Source organism: Vanacampus margaritifer, chromosome 6 (genome assembly GCF_051991255.1).
Source record: "Vanacampus margaritifer isolate UIUO_Vmar chromosome 6, RoL_Vmar_1.0, whole genome shotgun sequence".
Lineage (NCBI taxonomy): Eukaryota > Metazoa > Chordata > Actinopteri > Syngnathiformes > Syngnathidae > Vanacampus > Vanacampus margaritifer.
The window spans coordinates 4,574,771-4,594,599 of NC_135437.1; the positions used below are offsets into that span (position 1 = coordinate 4,574,771).

The following is a 19,829-nucleotide window of genomic DNA, read 5'->3' on the forward strand; positions in this document are numbered from 1 at the left end:
CTGTATTTTCTATTAATTGTTTCATTGTGAAAAATAGACGTCACCAATTTACACAAACCACTAGTGCTGACGGATTATTTATTTTTGTAATGGCAAATAAAATGTGTTTGCATTCACAATACTTTAACCTATTCATTGTTCTTTATGTACTGTAACTGTGTAAATGCACAGGTACAGTCGTGTTACTAAGAATTGAATTTTATATGTATTTTTCTCTTCATGTGTACCAGGTTTCAACTGACGCACAACCTGAAGACATAGCTGTCACAGACCAAGTTGACCAGGTGACTAGATTTCTTTTTGAATGTTGATGTTGAAATACATTTTTCAGAAGCAAGACGTTGGCACAATATATAAAAAAATATCTTGTCGCACGAATGGCTCATGCAATATGTGTATTGCAAAGACATGCAACAAATGAATATTGTATTGTATACTTTAGTCTGACTTTGACCAATCAGAGACTACCTGAATTGCGCATCGCCATACGAGAGAACCGTATCGAGGGGCATTACTAACAAAAAATAACTTAATTGGATAAGATTAGATCACAATGAGCATGCTTATTTTTCCGCATTAACATGCATTTCTTTCTTTGGATTATAAAGATCTCTTTATCTTTATCTCTATCTTTATTTTCTATATCTATCTGTCTCGCTCTGTCCATCTCGCTATGTCTGTCTGTCTGTCTCGCTATGTATACAGTATATATATCTATATGTATGTGTATATATATGTATATGGATAGATCTTTTTTTTTAGGTATGTGTTAAATGCTTAAATAATCTCCATCACTGTATAAAACACCCATGTCGCATGTTTTGTCAATACTGAGCAGCCCTCGCAGATACATAGTCCTCACAATGTCGTAGTTGTGAATAACTGACACTCTGAGGACAGTGTATTTATACACTGTGAGTGTAAAATAAGTTTTCAGGGCTTGGAGTTACACATACAGTCCTCACAATTCATACTCTGGTCAGGTATGGATTCTCTGAGGACTGTGTATTTTCTTGTTTTTGTTTCATTGTGAAAAATAGACGTCACCAATTTACACAAACCTGTAGTGCAGAAGGATTTATTTATTTATTTTTGTAATGGCAAATAAAATGAGTTTGCATTCACAATACTTTAACCTATTCATTGTTCTGTATGTACTGTAACTGTGTACATGCACAGGTACAGTCTTGTGTATTACTAAGAATTGAATTTTATATGTATTTTTTTCTTCATGTGTACCAGGTTTGAACTGACGCACAACCTGAAGACATAGCTGAAGACGTAGCTGTCACAGACAAAGTTGACCAGGTGACGAGATTTCTTTTTGAATATTGATGTTGAAATCAGTTTTCAGAAGCAAGACGTTAGGAGTGAAGAGTGTAGAGTAGATGCTAGGGCTAAACTATATAACTAACAAATATAATCACAACAATTGTTTATGCAATGTGTATTGCCAAGACGTTAAAAATACTGTATCCAACAATACGCTTGTATGGGACTAAAATTTCTACAAGTCAACATTAAAAATATCTCAAATTGAAGATTTGTTGGCAGTTTGGTGATTTAGATTATGCACTGTAGTGATCTTTTTTTCCCATTAATTTATTTATGGTGGATTTTAGAGGTGAACTCGCTATAATTTTTTTATTTTTTTTTAAACAGAAGTGTAAACATCAGGTAGTTTATTCACTTGTATCAAGCTTGGATAAATGTGCTTTATGTTTTGGACCTTTCGCTGCACTAGAATGGACTGGCATGATGGGTATTTTATCTTGTGTGTTATTTGTATCTGCAATGGATCTTTGTTTCACGCAACCAGGATTAATAGTGCAGGCATTTTCATTGAATGAATATAATTTAGTCAAGAGGATAAATTATGACCCATGTTTATACCGCTGTCTTTAGTTGCAAGCAGCTAAATGTTGAGCAATTGTCTCAATCTTAACGACTGTCTGACTCAGTAAAATAGAAAACGTCTACTGTAACTGAAGGACTGTATCACACAAGACCCGTTTTAGGGGCAATGCCATAGATTAAGCATATTAACTATCCCTCTTGTTAAATGCTTCATCTCATCTTTCGAATAAATGTGGTGACTAGATTTATAATAATCTTTAGTACATTATATGCACAAACTTAAGGTTCTAAATGCTTTTCTAGTTTGCTCCAGCATCTGGCACATATCCCGTTGATTGCAAAAAAAAAAAAAATGCAAAACTGCTTGATGATGAAGACCACCTATCTTTGGTAAATGAACTTTAGCACATTAGCCCATCAATGGCGGGAGCTACTTCTGCCGCGAGCGCTCGACACTTGTCTCAAGCTTCTACTTCGAGTGTAACATCACTAAGTAACAGCGAAGTAAAGCTAGTAAATATTTATGACCACCCGCCAAAAGGAACTTTAACCCGCATCCGGCAGGTGTCAATTTTAGAGCCGCTGTATATATGCACATGTATGTGTGCGTCTACTGTATATATGGATATCATTGCTGTCCTGTGAAAAACACGTTTCCATTTTTAGGTCGCGGGCTGCTCTCCGGTAGCGATCCTTCTTGGCGGCACGGCTTGTATCACGGTGCGCTTTATAGTCTGGAAAATATGGTGGAAGTGTTTTTCACAGGACAGCGACAATATGTATATGTATGTCTGTATGTATGTAATAATTGTTTTTGTTTAAAAAATTAGGTTGCTGATGTATCCAGTTCAAGTGAGGATTCATCAGCAGAGGAATATGTTCCAGATTCTCACAGTACTTCGGACACTTCCTACATTGAACCTGTTTCAGAAATTCTGAAATCCGAAGGTATTCCAGTAATGAGCTATTAGAAAACTGCTCATCTTTAAGATGAGAGGTAGTCATGTTTTAAAGAATAAAATGTTCAATGTTCACTGACTCTTTTGCATCTGGTTTCATGTCTAACTTATCCATTACAAAGATGTGCTTGACCTAGATAACCTGTTCACATAAGAAGCATTGTTTTATTAACATACCAGTTTCAGTCTGTCCTAAAGTTGTAACATGGTGCTCAAGGATCAGGTATGACTTTGCATTTCACAGTATTGTTATGCACAACAATGCGACCTTATATCAGGTAAGTCATTACACATCAATGTCATTTCAGTTTGTGTAACGCCAGAATGCCAGAACTTTCAAGTCACTTCAGTGACATGGTTGCTGTGTGTTGTGTAAACTTTGTCCTTGTAATGTGAGTTGGTCCTCATAATTACCATTTTTGCCATGGGCGTGGCTTATTTAGCTCATTATCTATGTCCTCATAATTACTGTTTTTTCAGGTTTTTCTTTTTTTTGTGCGTTGAGTTTTTTCAAGTTTTGAAGTGAAATTTCCCTGGACGACCCCAAAAAAAAATTTGGGGTGCAAGTCCCATCTCTCTGGCATTAGCGGAAAGGGGTGTCCCCGTAATACACAATTAAACAGGTTTGGAAAAAATGTCCTCATAATACACAGAGGCAAACCTGCGTGTGTGTGTGTGTGTGTGTGTGTGTGTGTGTGTGTGTGTGTGTGTGTGTGTGTGTGTGTGTGTGTGTGTGTGTGGGTGTGGGTGGGTGGGTGGGTGGGTGGGTGTGTGCGTGCGTGCGTGCAACTGGGAGTGCTAGGGGGCCAGAGGATTCTGTTTTGACAGCAGATCTCAGGAGAAGGGTTGAAAGCGTATTGTTGGTGTCACACCTCCTGCTGCTTTCAGAATTGTTTTGATAGCGAGGTCTCTTCCCTGCCCTCTCCGAAGCCACCAACAAAAGCTTCATCGAGCTATGAAATGCCCTTTAATATCTGTCAACTAAGGTTTGTCCCAAATCATTATTGCTCATGAGTGGGTAGGTAGCATGGTGCCATTGTCCCCTTTTCACTGGTGGATCCATGTTGAACAAATTCACTCACCACATGCTGGTCAACCACTGATTTTTTCCCCTATATTAAATATTGAGAATATGCAGTAATTACTTCCAGAGTGAAACTGTTTTCATCACAACATTTATAATACTATTATATATTTATATTATAATATAATACTTTAATGACCAACGTCTATACTAGTCATATGATGCCTCAGACTATAGGGCACATGTTGCCCATGTAGACTATTCTAACTCCTCGCCGTGCTTTTATAAGCAATAGTCCTCCCACAAGACAAATAATTGTCGAAAATCAATTATCAAAAAGGATCATAATAAACATAAAACATATGTCATGATTTCAACAGCTATGTTAATCTATGACTTTTTCACATTATGAATTCATAAAAAAACGGCAAATGGCAAGCTTAGTAAAATACACCAATTACTTGTTGGAGCATGGCACTAACTGGTCACTATTACTATGAAATGTTTTGGTTTAGGTCTGTCACGATAACAATGTTTTTCCGGACCACATATATGTTTTCGCAGAAACTATTGTGATAAACTTTGGGGTATATGCCACGGAGGAGGCGGGACTTCCGACTTCCTGGTTTTCACACATCAGCTTTGCTTCCGTTTCCTGTTTGCGACGTGTGGGCCACGTTCCAGTTCTTGCGCTTCCGCCTTTGTGCCCCTCGGTTGCGCATTCCCGTCGACGGGTAGTGTGTCTGTCTCAGTTCGAAGCAATTCAGAGAGTTGAGACGCCTTGGGGCGGGAGCGTGCGGTTGAGGGGAACAGGGGTGGGGGTGCGAGTGTTGAAACGCGACCATCAGTGGCCGGAAAGGACACTGATGTGTGAAACCCGAAAGTCGGAAGTCCGTGGCACCTACCCCATAGCACTGATATAGTGATGATGTTAGAGCAAAAATAATTACAGTACATCTTTTTGGTATCTAAAATGAGATATCAATATCCTCTTTTACCCGGTTGTATGTAGTCTTTTAGGAAATTTGTTCTGCCTAGCTAGTCTGCAGTTAGGTTAAAAGTGAATGAATTATCACAGGAATTATGTTCACAACATTATTATTTTTAATTTTGTTGAATGTGTACTTTTTTAAATACATTTCAGTCATCATACATATAGCTCTTCCCAAATATGTCAACACTGTATAGTGGCAGGCAGAAAAAGCAAACAGGCAACAGGTTTGTCAAACATCTGTTTAAAAATAATGTGATCCTATGTAGCCACCAGTAGTACTGAGGAAAAATTTTGCCCCCCTTCCATCATTTAGGTTGTCCATCCCTAGCCTTGAAACCAGACTCATGGCTGTAACCAGTGGATGGCCACTGTCGGCATCGAGCGCATTTCTGAGGCGGGGGAAATCTTACCAAACAGACAGTGAAAATATGTAATCAGCGAATAGAGGATGTAAACGGGACATATGTGTGGAAGAACAGTAAACATATTGAATACATCATACTCGTCGCTGCTAAGTGAAAAACACTTATGTTCATTTTTCCCCCATTTTTTTTTCGTTAAGTTTTTGAGATGTCTGCATTCAGTTTTATCCCAAAAACATAAAAAAATAAGAATAAATAAGCGACGATATGTAAGTCAGTGAGTAAACTGGAGCGGTGGGCGCATACCGAGTGAATTCAACTTGGTTACTTGAAGAGATACAGTCGTGTATGAGTTATGTTGTTGCGGTAAAAACTTGATGATTCGTGTGATGATAACTTCCGGCGACAAAGAGTGACATTACTTACAAGGAATACATATACAGCAAATATATAGCAAATAAACAAATCAAATAAACAGTCTTAGTATGTTTTGGGTGGAAGCCCTGGTATATATAAAAAATAAAAATATACAAATAATACTAAAATGACACTAAAATGGAACACATAAAAAATCCTCTAAAAACTATTTCAATTTAAGTGAGTTTCAAAACAAGCCTAAAAATGTAATTACAAACTAACTATAATAAAAAATACAGAACTATTATAACCCTACTGCTCACCCAGACACAGTTTTTGTGCAGTGGGAGATTTTCACCTCTATAACCTCAGAACTGTTCTCCCAAAGTACATTCATACCGTAGTAGTGTTGACAATATTTTACTATGAACATTTTCCAAAAATGTATTTGGTGACTTCATTTTTCCAGATTACAGCCAAATGCAGATATGTGAGTTTTTCCGTGAATAACAGATGATAAATTCCCCACCAAAAAGCTGCCAACAGGCACATTTGCGAATGCTGTGAATTTGCAGGGCTCCAACATATTTTATCATCATATACTGTACACAGCAATATTATACTTATAATAATGTACCAGTATGTGCAGCTTGCACACTGGAACAGTGGATAGGTTTGGGGTAAATAGGGTGGGTAAATGGGGTTCACATTCCACATGTCAAACTTCATACACCCCCCAAAAATATTGGTTTGTACTTCATTTTCTAGTTTCTTTCAGTTAATGTTATATTCGTTAGGAGTAATAGCCTCAGTTTTCCTTGGATAAACACACATCCACTTACGCAATGCAAATCAAAGTCAAACATCCATTATGAAATACCAACATGCAATGTCAACCTCAGGTTACAACTCACAAATCAACTTCTCTGTTTCAATGTGACACCCCCATGAAAAGATACCGGTAATAATGTACAGTATTTGCTTGGGGTGCCAAATGATATCTAACACAAAATAAAATATGTCCTCTGTGCATTGTTTCAGTACTTTTTGTATCCTGGTTTGGTTATGACCTCAGCCTGTCTCCTTTCTCTGTATCGTCTGTCCCATGGCTGTCTTCCAGCTCCTACATGCTTACTTTTATTTTGTGCTTTCTGTTTTGTTTGTGCTCTCAACAAAACTGCCACTGAGCAGTGCACAGGCTGTATCTTCAGAACACAGAGCCGGCACAATGTGTTGGGTAATATTACAGCATTAAATGCAAGCAGCCTCTGGCTTTATTATTTATTCTAAAAAAAAAAAAAAAAAAAATGCTTGTCTCCCAAACACACACACACACCCTTCCACTTATTAGTTTTTTGTTTTGTTTTTTAAAGACTATTAGTCATGTTTTGTTTTTTGGCTTTTTTGGGGGGGTGGCAGAAGCAAATTCTATATATCGTGTCTGGACCATAAGACAAATGGAGCAGGTGGTGCTATGCAATATGATGAGAGGAGCTTAAAAACATCCAAAGCAATAAAAAGCAGATTTGTCAGGTGAGAATAGACGCTGACCTAATTTAGACCTCTGTTTTCCTACCGTCTTCCATTAGCAAGCCAATGCATAGTGCCATTACCATTCTCCATGGTAGCAAGCAATAAGGCAAACTTTTATATATCGGCTCTATCAAATATGACAACTCACAAATCCACATTATATTATTCCCCCATCCTCCTTTTTATGTGAATTATGTGGTTCTCCATATTCCTGTCCATTTCTCTTCATAAAATGTTATTGGTTGGTGTGTAAACATGTTTCTTTTGGCCACCCAAGTCTCATAGTTTACATAGTTCACCACGCTTATTAGTGTTTAAGTAAAATTATATATATTTTTTTATTTTTTTTGCGCCCCTCGCGTTTTACAATACACATATGAATCTTTTAAGGACATATATGTACAGCGAGTTCACTACTTTATAAATACAGGCTGACTAGTCGAGACGCTGTCAAGAAAGCCACAACAAGCCCCCAACGGCCCCGCAGCCGCGCTCACTAGATGCCACTTGAGGAGCACACACACGTCTGGCGCCTGGCGGAGTGACTCGCCCAAGTCAGCTTCAAACACAAACTCAGAGCAATGCGTGACCAACTGACCGTTGATGCTTCGTCAGATTGTCGATCAACTACAAACACTAGCGCCCGAGCGCATCAGGAGCGCCCGAGCCCCACCAGGAAAGCCCATCCCCCAAGTTATAGAAGCTTGCTTCTAGCAAGTTATAGCGAGGGAGAAAAGAGGGAAAAATGTTGAAAAGAAAGATGGCAGGTGAGAAGGAAATGGTTGGTGCCGAAAAAAAATAAGATGGAAGAAAAAAATATGCTTCATGAAAGTGCAACCAAATGTGCAAAAATTACGGAGCTTTTTAGTGGAGAAAGGGGGCCCAAAGATGCTGAGGCATGTTCCAGCAGCACGTCGACAAGCACGTGTGTGTGTGTGGGTGTGTGTGTGTGGGTGGTGGTGGTGGGTGGGGGGGTCGTGTGCGAAAGAGATATTAATGTGTGTGTTTTTCTTACATCGATTGTTATGTGTATTAAAAACGCAATAGTTAACATTATTATGATTATATATACATTTATCATTATTAGCAAAAACATCAGCTGTTAAGGCCACGAGTAGGAAGTATTGAAGGACTTGGTGACTCCAGTCATGGTGGTGAGGAGGTGGTGCCGTTCTTGGAGGAGAAGGAGGGGGGGTGGGGGGTTGGCCTCATTGAAGGAGGAGGTGAAGGAGAAGAAACCGAATGAAGCAGGAGCTACTAGTAAGCAGACTTGTACAGATTGTGTTGGGCTGTTGTACTGGGTCGGCAATTGTTCTGTATTGTGCGTAGAATTAACCGTTAAACAATCATTTTATGTTTATGTACCAAGTACAATAAAACCGGAATTAGGAGCCTATTCACTATTGTAGTAGTTTTGGTGGCCTGATGAATTAGACATCTATGTTCCTTTTTAATGTTATTGATTAGTTCTACAATGTTTTTGGTTATCCGGATCTAACAGTCGTGTCACCAGAGACAGAGGCAGAGTCCAGCATTGTGACAGCTCTAAGCCAAGAAGCCAAATTTGATGTGACTCTCAAAAAGCATGTTAATAAGTGCATACAGAAAAGCAAAAGCCAACATGAGGCCGGGACTAAAGGCAGAGGATCACTTATTACGTTGTTCTCCAAGACATATGTCAGCAAAGTCATCGACGTAATCAGCAAATAAAATAATTGATTTCCAAAGAAGGGAGGCAGAAATGTTTTCTGTGCAGATTGACACCGCACAAGATGCGACCTCCACAGACCAGTGTGCTGTGATAGTAAGATATGTCACTAATGTGAACCATGAGGGTCTCATTGGAGTGATGGACTGTGAGTCATCAATTTTGTGGAGATACTCAGGATGGGATATGGATGTGTTTTTGTCTCAATATTTTTGATTTGATAAAGCTGCTTCTTTTTCATTTCTTCTTTTATTGACTACTGCTGTTATTGGTTAATTGTTGTATGCTTTGTTCATTGCAGGTTCAGTTTTGAAGATTTTGGCATGGTTATCTGTTTGACATTTTGTAAATTGACAGGAGTTGGACAATTTTTTTGATATTTGTCATCATAATTTGTACTATGCATGTACCTGTATGTGATTCGACTGCCTTTGATAAAACTTAGCTAGTAGCTACTATTCAACTGCACAATAATTTTATTTATTCATTTATTTTACATTTTCACCTTTAGATGGAGTGTGCCTTATTTTTGCATGGATATCTGCACCACTTGATTACATAAAGTTTCTGAATTTTGTTTAATGAGCTTCTAAATAACCCATTTCTGATGTTAAAGGTTTTGAAAAGTAGTTCACATTTTAGTACAGTCACAGTAGCTGGCTTAGTTGATTCAGTCTGAACGTCACAGATAGGCTATAGGAATTTATTTATTTTTATTTAGTGGCAGTGCAACCTTAACATTTTTATACCAAGATTAGTAAGGGAGGCATCAACATGGCATCCTAAAGTGCTTTGAAGGTCAACATCATAAGATTCTCTTCAGTTTTACCACAAAAATGATAAGACCTAAATTCACTGTCACCGCTTATTGTTTTGTATTTGGAACGTTGGAACGTGGCAGGAGGAGAATAAAAAGCGCATCGTGGGCTTCTCCAACTCAAATTCCCGGGCTGAATTTGGAGCCCCCCTGTTCGTGGTTATCATATAACTTTTTCTGACAAAAGGTCAAAAGGTTCTGTTTTCATAGTAAGCCTTTAAGGTGGTTGTGTAGGCAAGGATTTATTGTACACAACGAAACCTGTGGCCTGTTTACACAAGGGACATTTTGCTGAGCTATTGCCATGCAATCTTGTTGGTTTTTCAGCACAGTCCCTCTTGATTGTAGTCCTTCAGGCTTATTGTGATAGGGGAAAACGCACAGCTGATTCCTAATTAGTGACTCATTCACAACACTGTTTTGTTGATACCCTTGCCAGGCCGTTCCAACTTACATTGTGTCCCTCATTAGCTTGGAATGGAAAGAACACATAACTGAGCACACACATTCTTCCTTCTTTCTGAACAATAAGTACTACGTGCTGAACAAAGAATACAATTGCCATCCCATAAACCAGTGGCTGAAGCCTCCCTAAAATGGTCCTAAACAATTTACTTGCATTTAAATAGTTTTTTTTTTTGGAATGTATTTATTTTTAATATTTATTTTTGATAAAAGTACAACAAATTGAAATATAAAGTGGCTAGTAAATGACTTCAGTATATTAGTTGACTGATCATTATTCACTTAAATATGATCCCCTTTTCTTCAGGATGGTACTTGGGGTGTGTCCTTATTCAGGCTGTTCCCTTCAATCGGGGCGTGCATGCAGTCTATTGCTTACGTCGCATGTGCAGCCATCTACATCATGCAAGGGCGGGATCTAGCAGTTTGTCTGTATAAATGTGCAAGCCTATCCCACCTCTCCGAGCCCAGCGAGGCAATTTGCATCCCCGATTTCAAGCACGGCGTGTGCTCCAGACTCCAGACTGCCCTGATTTCAATGCAAATGAGGGAGGCCGCTATGATTGTTTGGGTCTCGGCTATATTCCATCCCATAACGGCGTACAATGTCGCAAACACCCCTTTCTCGCTGCACTCGTCTACACAAATACCAAAAGAGAACCTCACCCAGTCACCCACTTAGATGGACTGCACTTTGCACTACACTTGCGCCGAGAACAAAAATAGGGCCCTATGCTTAAGCATTCAAGACGAATACTGTAAAAACAGGAAATACTAAAAAAAAAACATGTAGGATGGCAAAAAGGAAGATTCTCAATAAGTTAAGTCTTTATCATTGCATAGTAACAATTAGTTAGCCTGCCTAAAAGCAGAAAGTGCCATGCTACTACTAACGAGCTTGTCAGTTAAGCTGCTGTTTTTTTACATGAAGATGGTGTTGAAGGTATATGCATAAATTCACACGAAACAGGAGCTGAGCTCGTTCACTTACAGTGGATAATGATAACAACATTAATGGACTAATAATATCATTTAATATCCGTCCATCTTGAACTATAGGAATCAGAGAGAGCAACAAGGAGAATGACATCTGGGAATGTGTGTGTAAAATAATTCACAGAATGCATTAGGTGATGCAGAAAGTCTATGAATCATAACAAATTCAATATGGGTATGACATATGAAACATTTTAGGCAAGGTGCATCATATACTGTAAGACTTATATTACATGACATTTTATTTAGGAAAGTAATTATAAAAAAAAGTGAAGCGGGCGATAGCTAAAAGATATTAAGCTACGTTCACACTGCAGGTCTTAATGCTCAATTAAAATTTTTGGGTGGAATCCTATTTTTTGGAGTAAGCGTTCACATTACATATTAAATGCGACCTCTGTCTGTCTGCTGTGTGAACATAATGTGTTCACAAAGTGACCCGTAGATACAACCTTACTCCTAATGTTGTGTTTGCAAAGTAACTATGTACAGTCCAGCGTTACGGAGACCTTGCAGTGGGTTGTACACCCACGGAACATTGTTGACGATGGGGAGTTTCCGGGTGGGAATGATTTGTTTGATGCACTGAACAGGAGTTAAATTGTCTGCTCACTTCCCTCCCGCTTGTTAAAAGTGAAGAGTTGAGGACAAGGAAAGCTGATGTTAATAAAGCACCAGCACTTGGCTCCGTTGTTTAACACTCAGCCTCTGACACCTGTCACTGCTCGCTACATCATCTTCTAACGATGACGTGACGTCATTGCCGCGCATAATAAATGAGCCGTCTGCGTTGCTAAATGCCACAAATGTCAACTGTATGCTTCACGTTTCAAGTGGGATTAAAGTCAAATATAAAGTCACAACTGTTACTCGAAACAACTTTGCCGATTCACGTACGTCTCCCGAGTAATGCCCCCGTTCGCGCTGAGCGCATATTTGACTTTTGATGACGTAGAGGTCAGATATATGCGACCTCAGACTGCGTCAAATTGCAAAAATTCGGATACATATCTGATCTAGGACCACATATGAAAGTGACCCAGGTCGAATATGAAAAAATCTGAACTGAGCCATTCAGACTGACATAAAAAAGTCAGATAAAGGTCGCAAAATAAACAAACTCTGAATATCGACCAATGGTCTAACCTCCTCATAAATCACATTTTAATGGAAAAAATATCGGCCTCAAATAAAAAACAAATATCAAAATTCATAGAAATATGGTCTACGTATATAGAATATTTTAACCTAATTTTGGTTATTTAATTCTGCCTGTTAGCGAGAGCCACCACATCGTGGTAACTTACATTGATGTCTCTGCATTTGACAGTTTGTAACTAATGGTTGTATTTTTATAGTCAGGAACCCAGTTGCTGCCAACAGGATCGAGCAGATTCACCTCCAATGGACACTAAGGGCTAATGTTCGGATTCACTGCATGCCAGGGGACTAACTCTACAGGTGCTATCCCCCCCTGGCTGGGCGTGGGCGGGTCTGCCCCTCTGTTGGCTGCTGGGTGGCAGCTGCGTCTTGGTCGTTCCCTGGGTCTCGTGGGGGTGCTGTGTTGCGGGGCTCTCCCTGGTGTTCGGGGCGGCGCCGCCCTGGCGCGGTCCGTCGCCGCCCTGGCGCGGTCCGTCGCTCTGGGCCCGGCGACGTGGGTCGGGGCCTGTGGGCCGCCGGGGTGCCCCGTGGTTCCCTCTCCCCTCCTCCCCCTTGCTTCCTCTCCCTCTTCGCCTCTCCCCGCCCGTCCTCCGCCTCCCTGTCCCTTCTCCCTCGTCGCCCTTCCTCCTCCTCTCCCCCTCTCTCTGCGGCCCTGCCACTGCCTCCTGCCCTTCCTGTCGTCTCCTTCCCCCGTCCCCTCCCCCTCCCCTGTCCGCCCTCCTCCCCCTCCCCTAGGCCGGGGGTTCCATCCGTGGCCCGGGTCTCGGCGCTCCGGGGGCCGGGAGAGTGAGCGGGATCGGTGTTGTGCCCGCCCCGCTCCGGTGGACCTCTGGGCACTTCGGGCGGGCCCCGGTATCCGGGGGGGGGCGAGCCCCGCCGGGGTCCCGGTGGGGTGGGTGGGAGATTGGTGGGCGGGTGCGCCTCCCCCCCCCCGCCCGGTTGGGGGGGGGGCCCAGCTGGTCGCTCCTCTTAACTCACGGCACTAGTTTTGCACAATACATTTTAGGGCACATAACACACTTTGGGGGGGAGTGGGGTAGGGTGGAGACACCCCTCCAATTTTAATGCACCACACAACTGGGGGGGGGGGGGGCATCGGTTGGGGCGGGCCGCAGCATGGAGCAGTGCTGCGGTCACCTGACTCTGGCTGGATTTTGAAGTGTTCGGTTTAGGTGAACGGTATGGGAATTCTTATTTTTTTTTACACGCACGCACGCACGCACGCACGCACACACACACACACACACACACACACATACCAAAAAAAATAAAAAAAAATAAGAATAATAAAAAAAAAAAAAAAGGGAGAACAATGATGATGACATGTCAAATGATCAATACTGAGCTCTCCCCCCCCCCCCCAAAAAAAAAAGAAAAAAAAAAAGATACAGGTCGCATTTTGGCAAAAAAAATCTGGTCTGGGTCACATTTGCCTGCAGTGTGAACGTAGCCAAATTATCATGTCCCAGATATTTTCAAGACTTTGATGTTCTATTTTATTATTTAATTTATCAATCCCATGATTCTCAACCAGTGTGTCGTAGCACATTAGTGTGCCGTGAGGTATCACAGGTCTGCTGCAGGAAATTATCCACTGTCAATTGCATATTTTCTATGAAAAAATATCTTTTTTTCTCATTTATCTATGACAACCATGTATATTAAAAGGCAGAACAATCAAATGTTCTTCCACTAGATGACGGAGGGTACATAATTAACCTGTATATACACTTTTTGGGAATTGTTTTGCTAAGTGGTGTGCTGTGAGCTTTTTGCCAATGTGAAATATGTGCCCTGGCTCAGTAATGGCTGGGAAACACTGATCTCGGCACTAAAATGCAATATCTGTGACTTCAAAAGTATTTCGGAGCAATAAAAACAGACTGAAATAACACTACAAATCAAATGTTGACTTTAAACTTTTACATGGTATTATCTATCTTGGTTAACTGCTTGATGTATTTGTTTCCTCTCACTCACATCTTATGCATTTCAGTATTTCAGTGGGTGAAAGCAATAAGAAGGTTACAAGTATAGTACAAAGTGCTCATTCTCAGTATTTTTGAAAAGCAGCAACTCACTTCCTGTCATTTTCATATACTTGTAGTATCACACACCCATTGCCGTTCATGTCTGCTTAGCAATTAATTGGCGCTGATAGACACGGTGCATGGTGGCGGCGGTCCCGCCCTACTCAGAGTGGGAGAAATATTCAGCACAGACAAAGCCACTGGATGCATGTTTATTTGCCACCACCTGCGTCAGTCATTGTGTAGACATGTACTATTTGTACTGTTAGTGCCATCTCCCACTAAGCATCTGGTAATGATGCTCAACTTCCTCTTGTCACATCATTTCGGCTTCACCTGTGCTATTTTGGTTATGGTGCCTCGCTGCAGGTGTGCTGCTGAGCCATTTGTGAATTTTTCTTTTTATTTGCTGCCTTTGTACCCTGAATTCTTTAGTTGTCAGGTGCGGACCACACTCATGTTAATAATAAGGATGTTTGTTTGTGTTCATTGGTGGCTACTGGCGTTCAATATTCATTCCCTCACAAGAACATATCGCTCTGTGTGACGGAGTAGATGGGAATGAGACGTCCCCGTTACTCTGATAGAATATTCATAATTCAAATTCTGATCACAACTCATTTCAGCAACGCTGTTTGACTTGTTTTAATTAATTTTCCCATGGGAAATCATGTAGTGTGAATTAATTAATTATAGGCTCAAACTGCCATTAAACTTTATCAACTCAACAGGCAATATTTTAAATATAAGTTGAATGTTTTTAGCTGTCATGAAAGTAAAAAAATAAAAAAAGAAGCTAACAACTGTAAAGAAGTAGAGTAAACTAGCAACCAGGCAGGGTATGGTGAGGGTCGGGTGGCGTTTGGTACCTTGCCTCTCACCCAGAGTGAGCTGGGATATACTGCATCTCACCCGCCACAACCCTAATAAAGAAAAAAACACAATAGAAAATGGATGGTAAAGATTATAAAGTACAACTACTTGTATTTGAGGATGCCTCTCACTGCCTTCCAAGCCATTTTACACACATTTTGTAGAGACTTTCATTCATGAAAGTTCCTTTTAGTTTTTTTTTCTCATGAACAAAAAGAAAATGCATGTTTGCTGAAATAAACTCAAACTCAAAATAAAACTTTTTCACCAATATTGTGGAAAAGTGCTTGCAGGGCAATATTCAGCACTCTAATCAATTAATCTGTAATCACACGTTTCCCCTTTACGTCACTTCATATACTGTTGCAGTGTTGGAATTAAACTTAATGCTCACCGGGCTGAAATAAGCGGCTCCCCTCTTTTAATCCATTTAAATTCAGGCCTCGGCTTTTGCAAATGGGAGATATTTTCTGCATTTTGCCCTGTCTTCCACACGGCCCCATGGATTTTTCTTCACTCGGGCCACTCGGGTGTGGACAGTCTTAAACGGAGATTTACGTCATTGTGCTACACGTCACACACATGCCTCAAGCAGCTCTCGCCTTTGTTTACTCTTGGTGTTCTGCTCACCTGCTCAGTTTCAGACGTAAAATCACATGGCTCCTCAGTGGACGAGCTCCAGTACTGGGCAGGGGAGCAAAGTTGTTTGTTTAAATGCCAAAAGACACAGTGGTAGTGGTGGGGGAGTATAAAAGAGCGGCTCTCCTAAATACGCTCCTGCTTCCGTTATCCACTGCCAGGCGATATTTGCTTCCTTTAGCCTTTGTTTATGTGGTTAGGATAGCCCAGGTTTTTTTCTTCTTTTTTTCATATTCTATTTATTTATTTTTATTTCTACAATAATTTGGAGTTATTGTCCTCTGCTGTTGTAATATTTATGAATGAAATACGATGACGTCCACCACACATGCGTCTACCTGCTCCTCATTCAAATGCACCAAATTACACTACCTGCGTCAAAGGTTTGACACAATCTAGTCTGCAACAAAATAGTGTTAGATTAACACTGATAGTGTTAAATCTAACACTAGAAAAGTGTATATATGTGTCCTCATCAATGAGTTTAAATCTGACACTTTTCAAAGTGTTACTTCTTCCACACTTAACCAGTGTTACTCCAACAGTGTATAACGTTAAAAATCTACACTGGTAAACATTGAGGAGTGTTGAACGTACTCTACACTAGTTTCAGTGATAAACATTTAATTCTGCCAAACTGCACCTACTGTAGCTCTGGAGCTTAAACATGTATGAGTGTATTACACTACTGTCAGTGTTAAAAATGAAACTCAAACTACACTTTACTCTGCTAAATAAATGGTACTTCACTTATATAGCGTATTTCCTCCTTACAAGGCCCTCAACACGCTTAACATTTTGACTACTGATAACACGGCATCAGGAGCAACTGGGGGTTTAGTATCTCAAGTTAGTGCTATTCAGGTTACACCCAACACTCAAGGAAATTTACTCTGACAGTGTAACTTTCTATCCTAACAGTGTTGAAATAACTGTAAAATAATATTTGATCAAACACTGGAAATATAAAATTGCCCAATTTGCTGTATACTCATGATCACCAAATTGCCAGATGCGGCAGAGTTGTGTAATGGAATAAGCCGTGAATGCCTATCAAGGCATAGCGCAATCCACCAAATAAAAAAAACACGCAAAACTAGACTTGCCCTGGCACGAAAATAAAGATTCACCCATTTTGACGCTGAATGCACATTTTTTTTTATCATCAGGGGTTGTACCTGTTTCAAACCGAAAGCTGTGTTTTAGTTACTGAGTACTTGGTTACTGCTCACTTTTTCTCAAGTTACCTTCAATGACATGTTATTATTAATAATTAATAACACTCATGTTGTGACGTGGATGACGTTATGGTCATGCGGGATAATGGGTGCCTGCGTACACCATGCTATCTATAGGAGGTCTTGTCTAACTCATGATACACTGTGTGATCATAACATTCTCTACCCCCTCTTTTTCTTTCCTTCTGACTGGCCCGCTGGATGGTGTTGGAAACTGTAGTCTCATGTGAGTACACATCTATCAAAATGTATTTCTTTAGACACAACAATATAATCCGGAAAATGGCTTGACTCAAAAGACAAATGTGCAAAGCTTTGACTTTCTGTGTGTGTTTTGGCCTGCAGGTGATTTCAACAGAGAAGTCGTGGGACCATATTTTCCGACTGACAGGACCTGGTGCTGACCAGGACCCCAAAGGTCTCTTTACTATTGACATAGACACAGGAGACGTGTCAGTCACTCGCTCGCTGGACCGAGAAGTCAGCGATTCATACCAGGTGAGTAGTCATCTATGTCTCATAATCAACTGTTAAAACTCAAATATTGCAAATATATCAGTAAAAGCAAAAGGACCGCCTTTTGAAAAGGTTGAATAAGAATCTTGTCTATATTTGGTGTGAGCATAAGTTACAAGAGAGGATCAAAAGTAAGCAAAAAATGACAACTGCAATAACCTCATTTATTTGCTTTGTTTGCAAATAAAAATCGTTTGACTGTTAGCCTCCAGCAAATCTAATCATTGACAACACAACACAGTTGGCATGCATAATGACCGATAATCAATAATTGTATTTAATGGGCATTAAAAGGATGAATGAATGATGTTGTATTCCCTTCTGCTCACTACAGCTTAATGGCGCTTAATGAGGAAAATGTACGTCCATAAGCTGTTTTCTGTCAGTCCCCCATTTTCACCTCCTCGGTCCAAGCTTGCTTTCTGATAATTTCATGTTTTTCTCAACTCCTATTATTTTACTATGACATTCTTGGTGCAAAGGCAACTCATTTGCCCACGCCGACAGACAAAAAGCACTCTTGCGCAGAATGATTGCGCAGTCACCTCAGAGAGAAGCATGGGTGAGGCGCTCACTGCTGACTCTTTGGCTGTTGAATTTAGCCAGAGGAACAGGAACAAAACCATTCAGAACCTTGTGTACAAGCCTCAGATATGCAATACTGTGAAAACTGGCCCAGCTCACAAAATTATACTTTTTTTCATATTGCACAATGATGATAATGCCGTAGCATACTTCTAATGGTCTTTTCGTGCTCTGACTTGCCTGAGACCATCTTGTTATACAATAGTTAAAGTGACTAAAAAACATGGAATGCAAAAAGGTTTTAGCCGCATTAGTCAACATTTCATTACGACTCAACCAAAAAGTTGCAAGGTTTTAACTTTTTTAAATACTTCATTGATGTGAAATTTAAAGGAAAGCTTTGAATAAATCTCTAGCCCAAGAGATTTATGTTGAATTACAATCTGCAATCATTGATCTGCTACGTCTATTGTAGAATTATGAGAAACTCTGGTTTTACTGAAGTACATACATACCAACAGGTTTAGTAGCACACTTGCAATCATGCTGTGACAACGCTTTGGTTAATCTGTCTGCTACAATACCGTTGGAATGACCATGAAAAGAGGGCGTAAAACCGAAACACCAAACCCTGTGGCACCCCAGTGGTTAGCTGAAGAGACCCAGAACTGCAGTTGTTAGTGGATACAAATTGCGTTCGATCACACAGGTATGGTTGGATCCAGCTCATGGCGTCATAAGAGAAGTTAAATTGTGAGCGTTATTGAGGAGAACAGTATGTTTTACTGTGTCAAAGGTTTTTCTGAGGTCTAAAAATACAGCCCCTACAACTCCACCATTGTCCAGAGAAGATTTTATTTTCTCAATGAAGTCAAGTCAAGGCTGTTTCAGTTGAATGTTTAAATGTGAAACCAAACTGCATGGCATGGAGAGAGGGAGACCTGCTGCTCAACAATTTGGTCTACCACCCATTTTTCTGCAATTTTGGAAATGGCCTTTAGCATACTTGGACGGTAATTATTCATTGAGCCCGAGTCCCCAGATTTGAAAATGGGGGTAACTACAGCAGATTTTCAAGCCTTGGGAAAGTGATTTATTGAAATTGAACGATCTTTAGAATCAGGAGTGTTTGAGAACGTAAACATCTAAAACCTGCAGGACCAGGATTGGGGAAGCTTGCCCTACATGATTGGCAAAAAAAGAAAAAAAAGTATACCCATTTTTTAGCTAGTTTAAAAATATATTATTTTTCTGCAGTCTTTTAATTTTTGGTCGAAGTTATTCAACAATCCAACACCAACAAAATAAATATGTGCAATGCTGCTTCAAAATAAGTTCTTATTTTTGTATTTTTTGTCATAACCTCTTAAGTTGTAAGTACATTCCTTTTTTTTAAAAAAACAGTTTCTGACCGTTCATTTTGTATATATACTGTATTACATATTATTTATTATTCTTTAAAAAAAAAGTTTAATTTACGTTCCATTTCAATATTTCAATATAATATAATCTATTAATTTTCTGTCTTCATTGATGATCGATTTGCAGAGATAATATAATTAGTTTGGTTTTTATTTAGTTAATTTGCTTGACTCATACCATTCATTCAGATTTGTTTAGCGCTTTTTCACAAAATAGAATACTTGTATACAGAATAATTTATGTGTCTCAATTGATCCATCGATCTTTATCATCCTTTCAGTAAGGTACTAGCTACCCTAAACTATTTGTCTTGTAAAATCTCAGATTGTACATAATTAAAAAATAATAATGTG

At 39.8% G+C, this 19,829-nt stretch overlaps 2 protein-coding genes across 5 annotated transcripts in view; both read left to right on the plus strand.

The window, feature by feature from the left end:
- Positions 1–3,555, plus strand: part of LOC144053349 (uncharacterized) — an 11,454-nt gene extending 7,899 nt beyond the window's left edge. For 2 of the 4 annotated variants that reach the window (XM_077567726.1, XM_077567729.1), the window contains 3 exons: positions 231–284; positions 1,243–1,308; positions 2,524–3,555. The gene's annotated coding sequence lies outside the window, so the exon portion shown is untranslated. The remainder of the gene's footprint in view (positions 1–230; positions 285–1,242; positions 1,309–2,523) is intronic. The other 2 variants (XM_077567728.1, XM_077567727.1) reach the window with 2 other exon arrangements.
- The window catches only part of cdh13 (cadherin 13, H-cadherin (heart)), a 436,422-nt gene that overhangs the window by 206,378 nt on the left and 210,215 nt on the right, over positions 1–19,829 (plus strand). The window contains exons 5-6 of the mRNA XM_077567730.1: positions 17,234–17,239; positions 17,359–17,511. Of these exons, the coding sequence (XP_077423856.1) occupies positions 17,234–17,239; positions 17,359–17,511 (159 nt within the window). The remainder of the gene's footprint in view (positions 1–17,233; positions 17,240–17,358; positions 17,512–19,829) is intronic.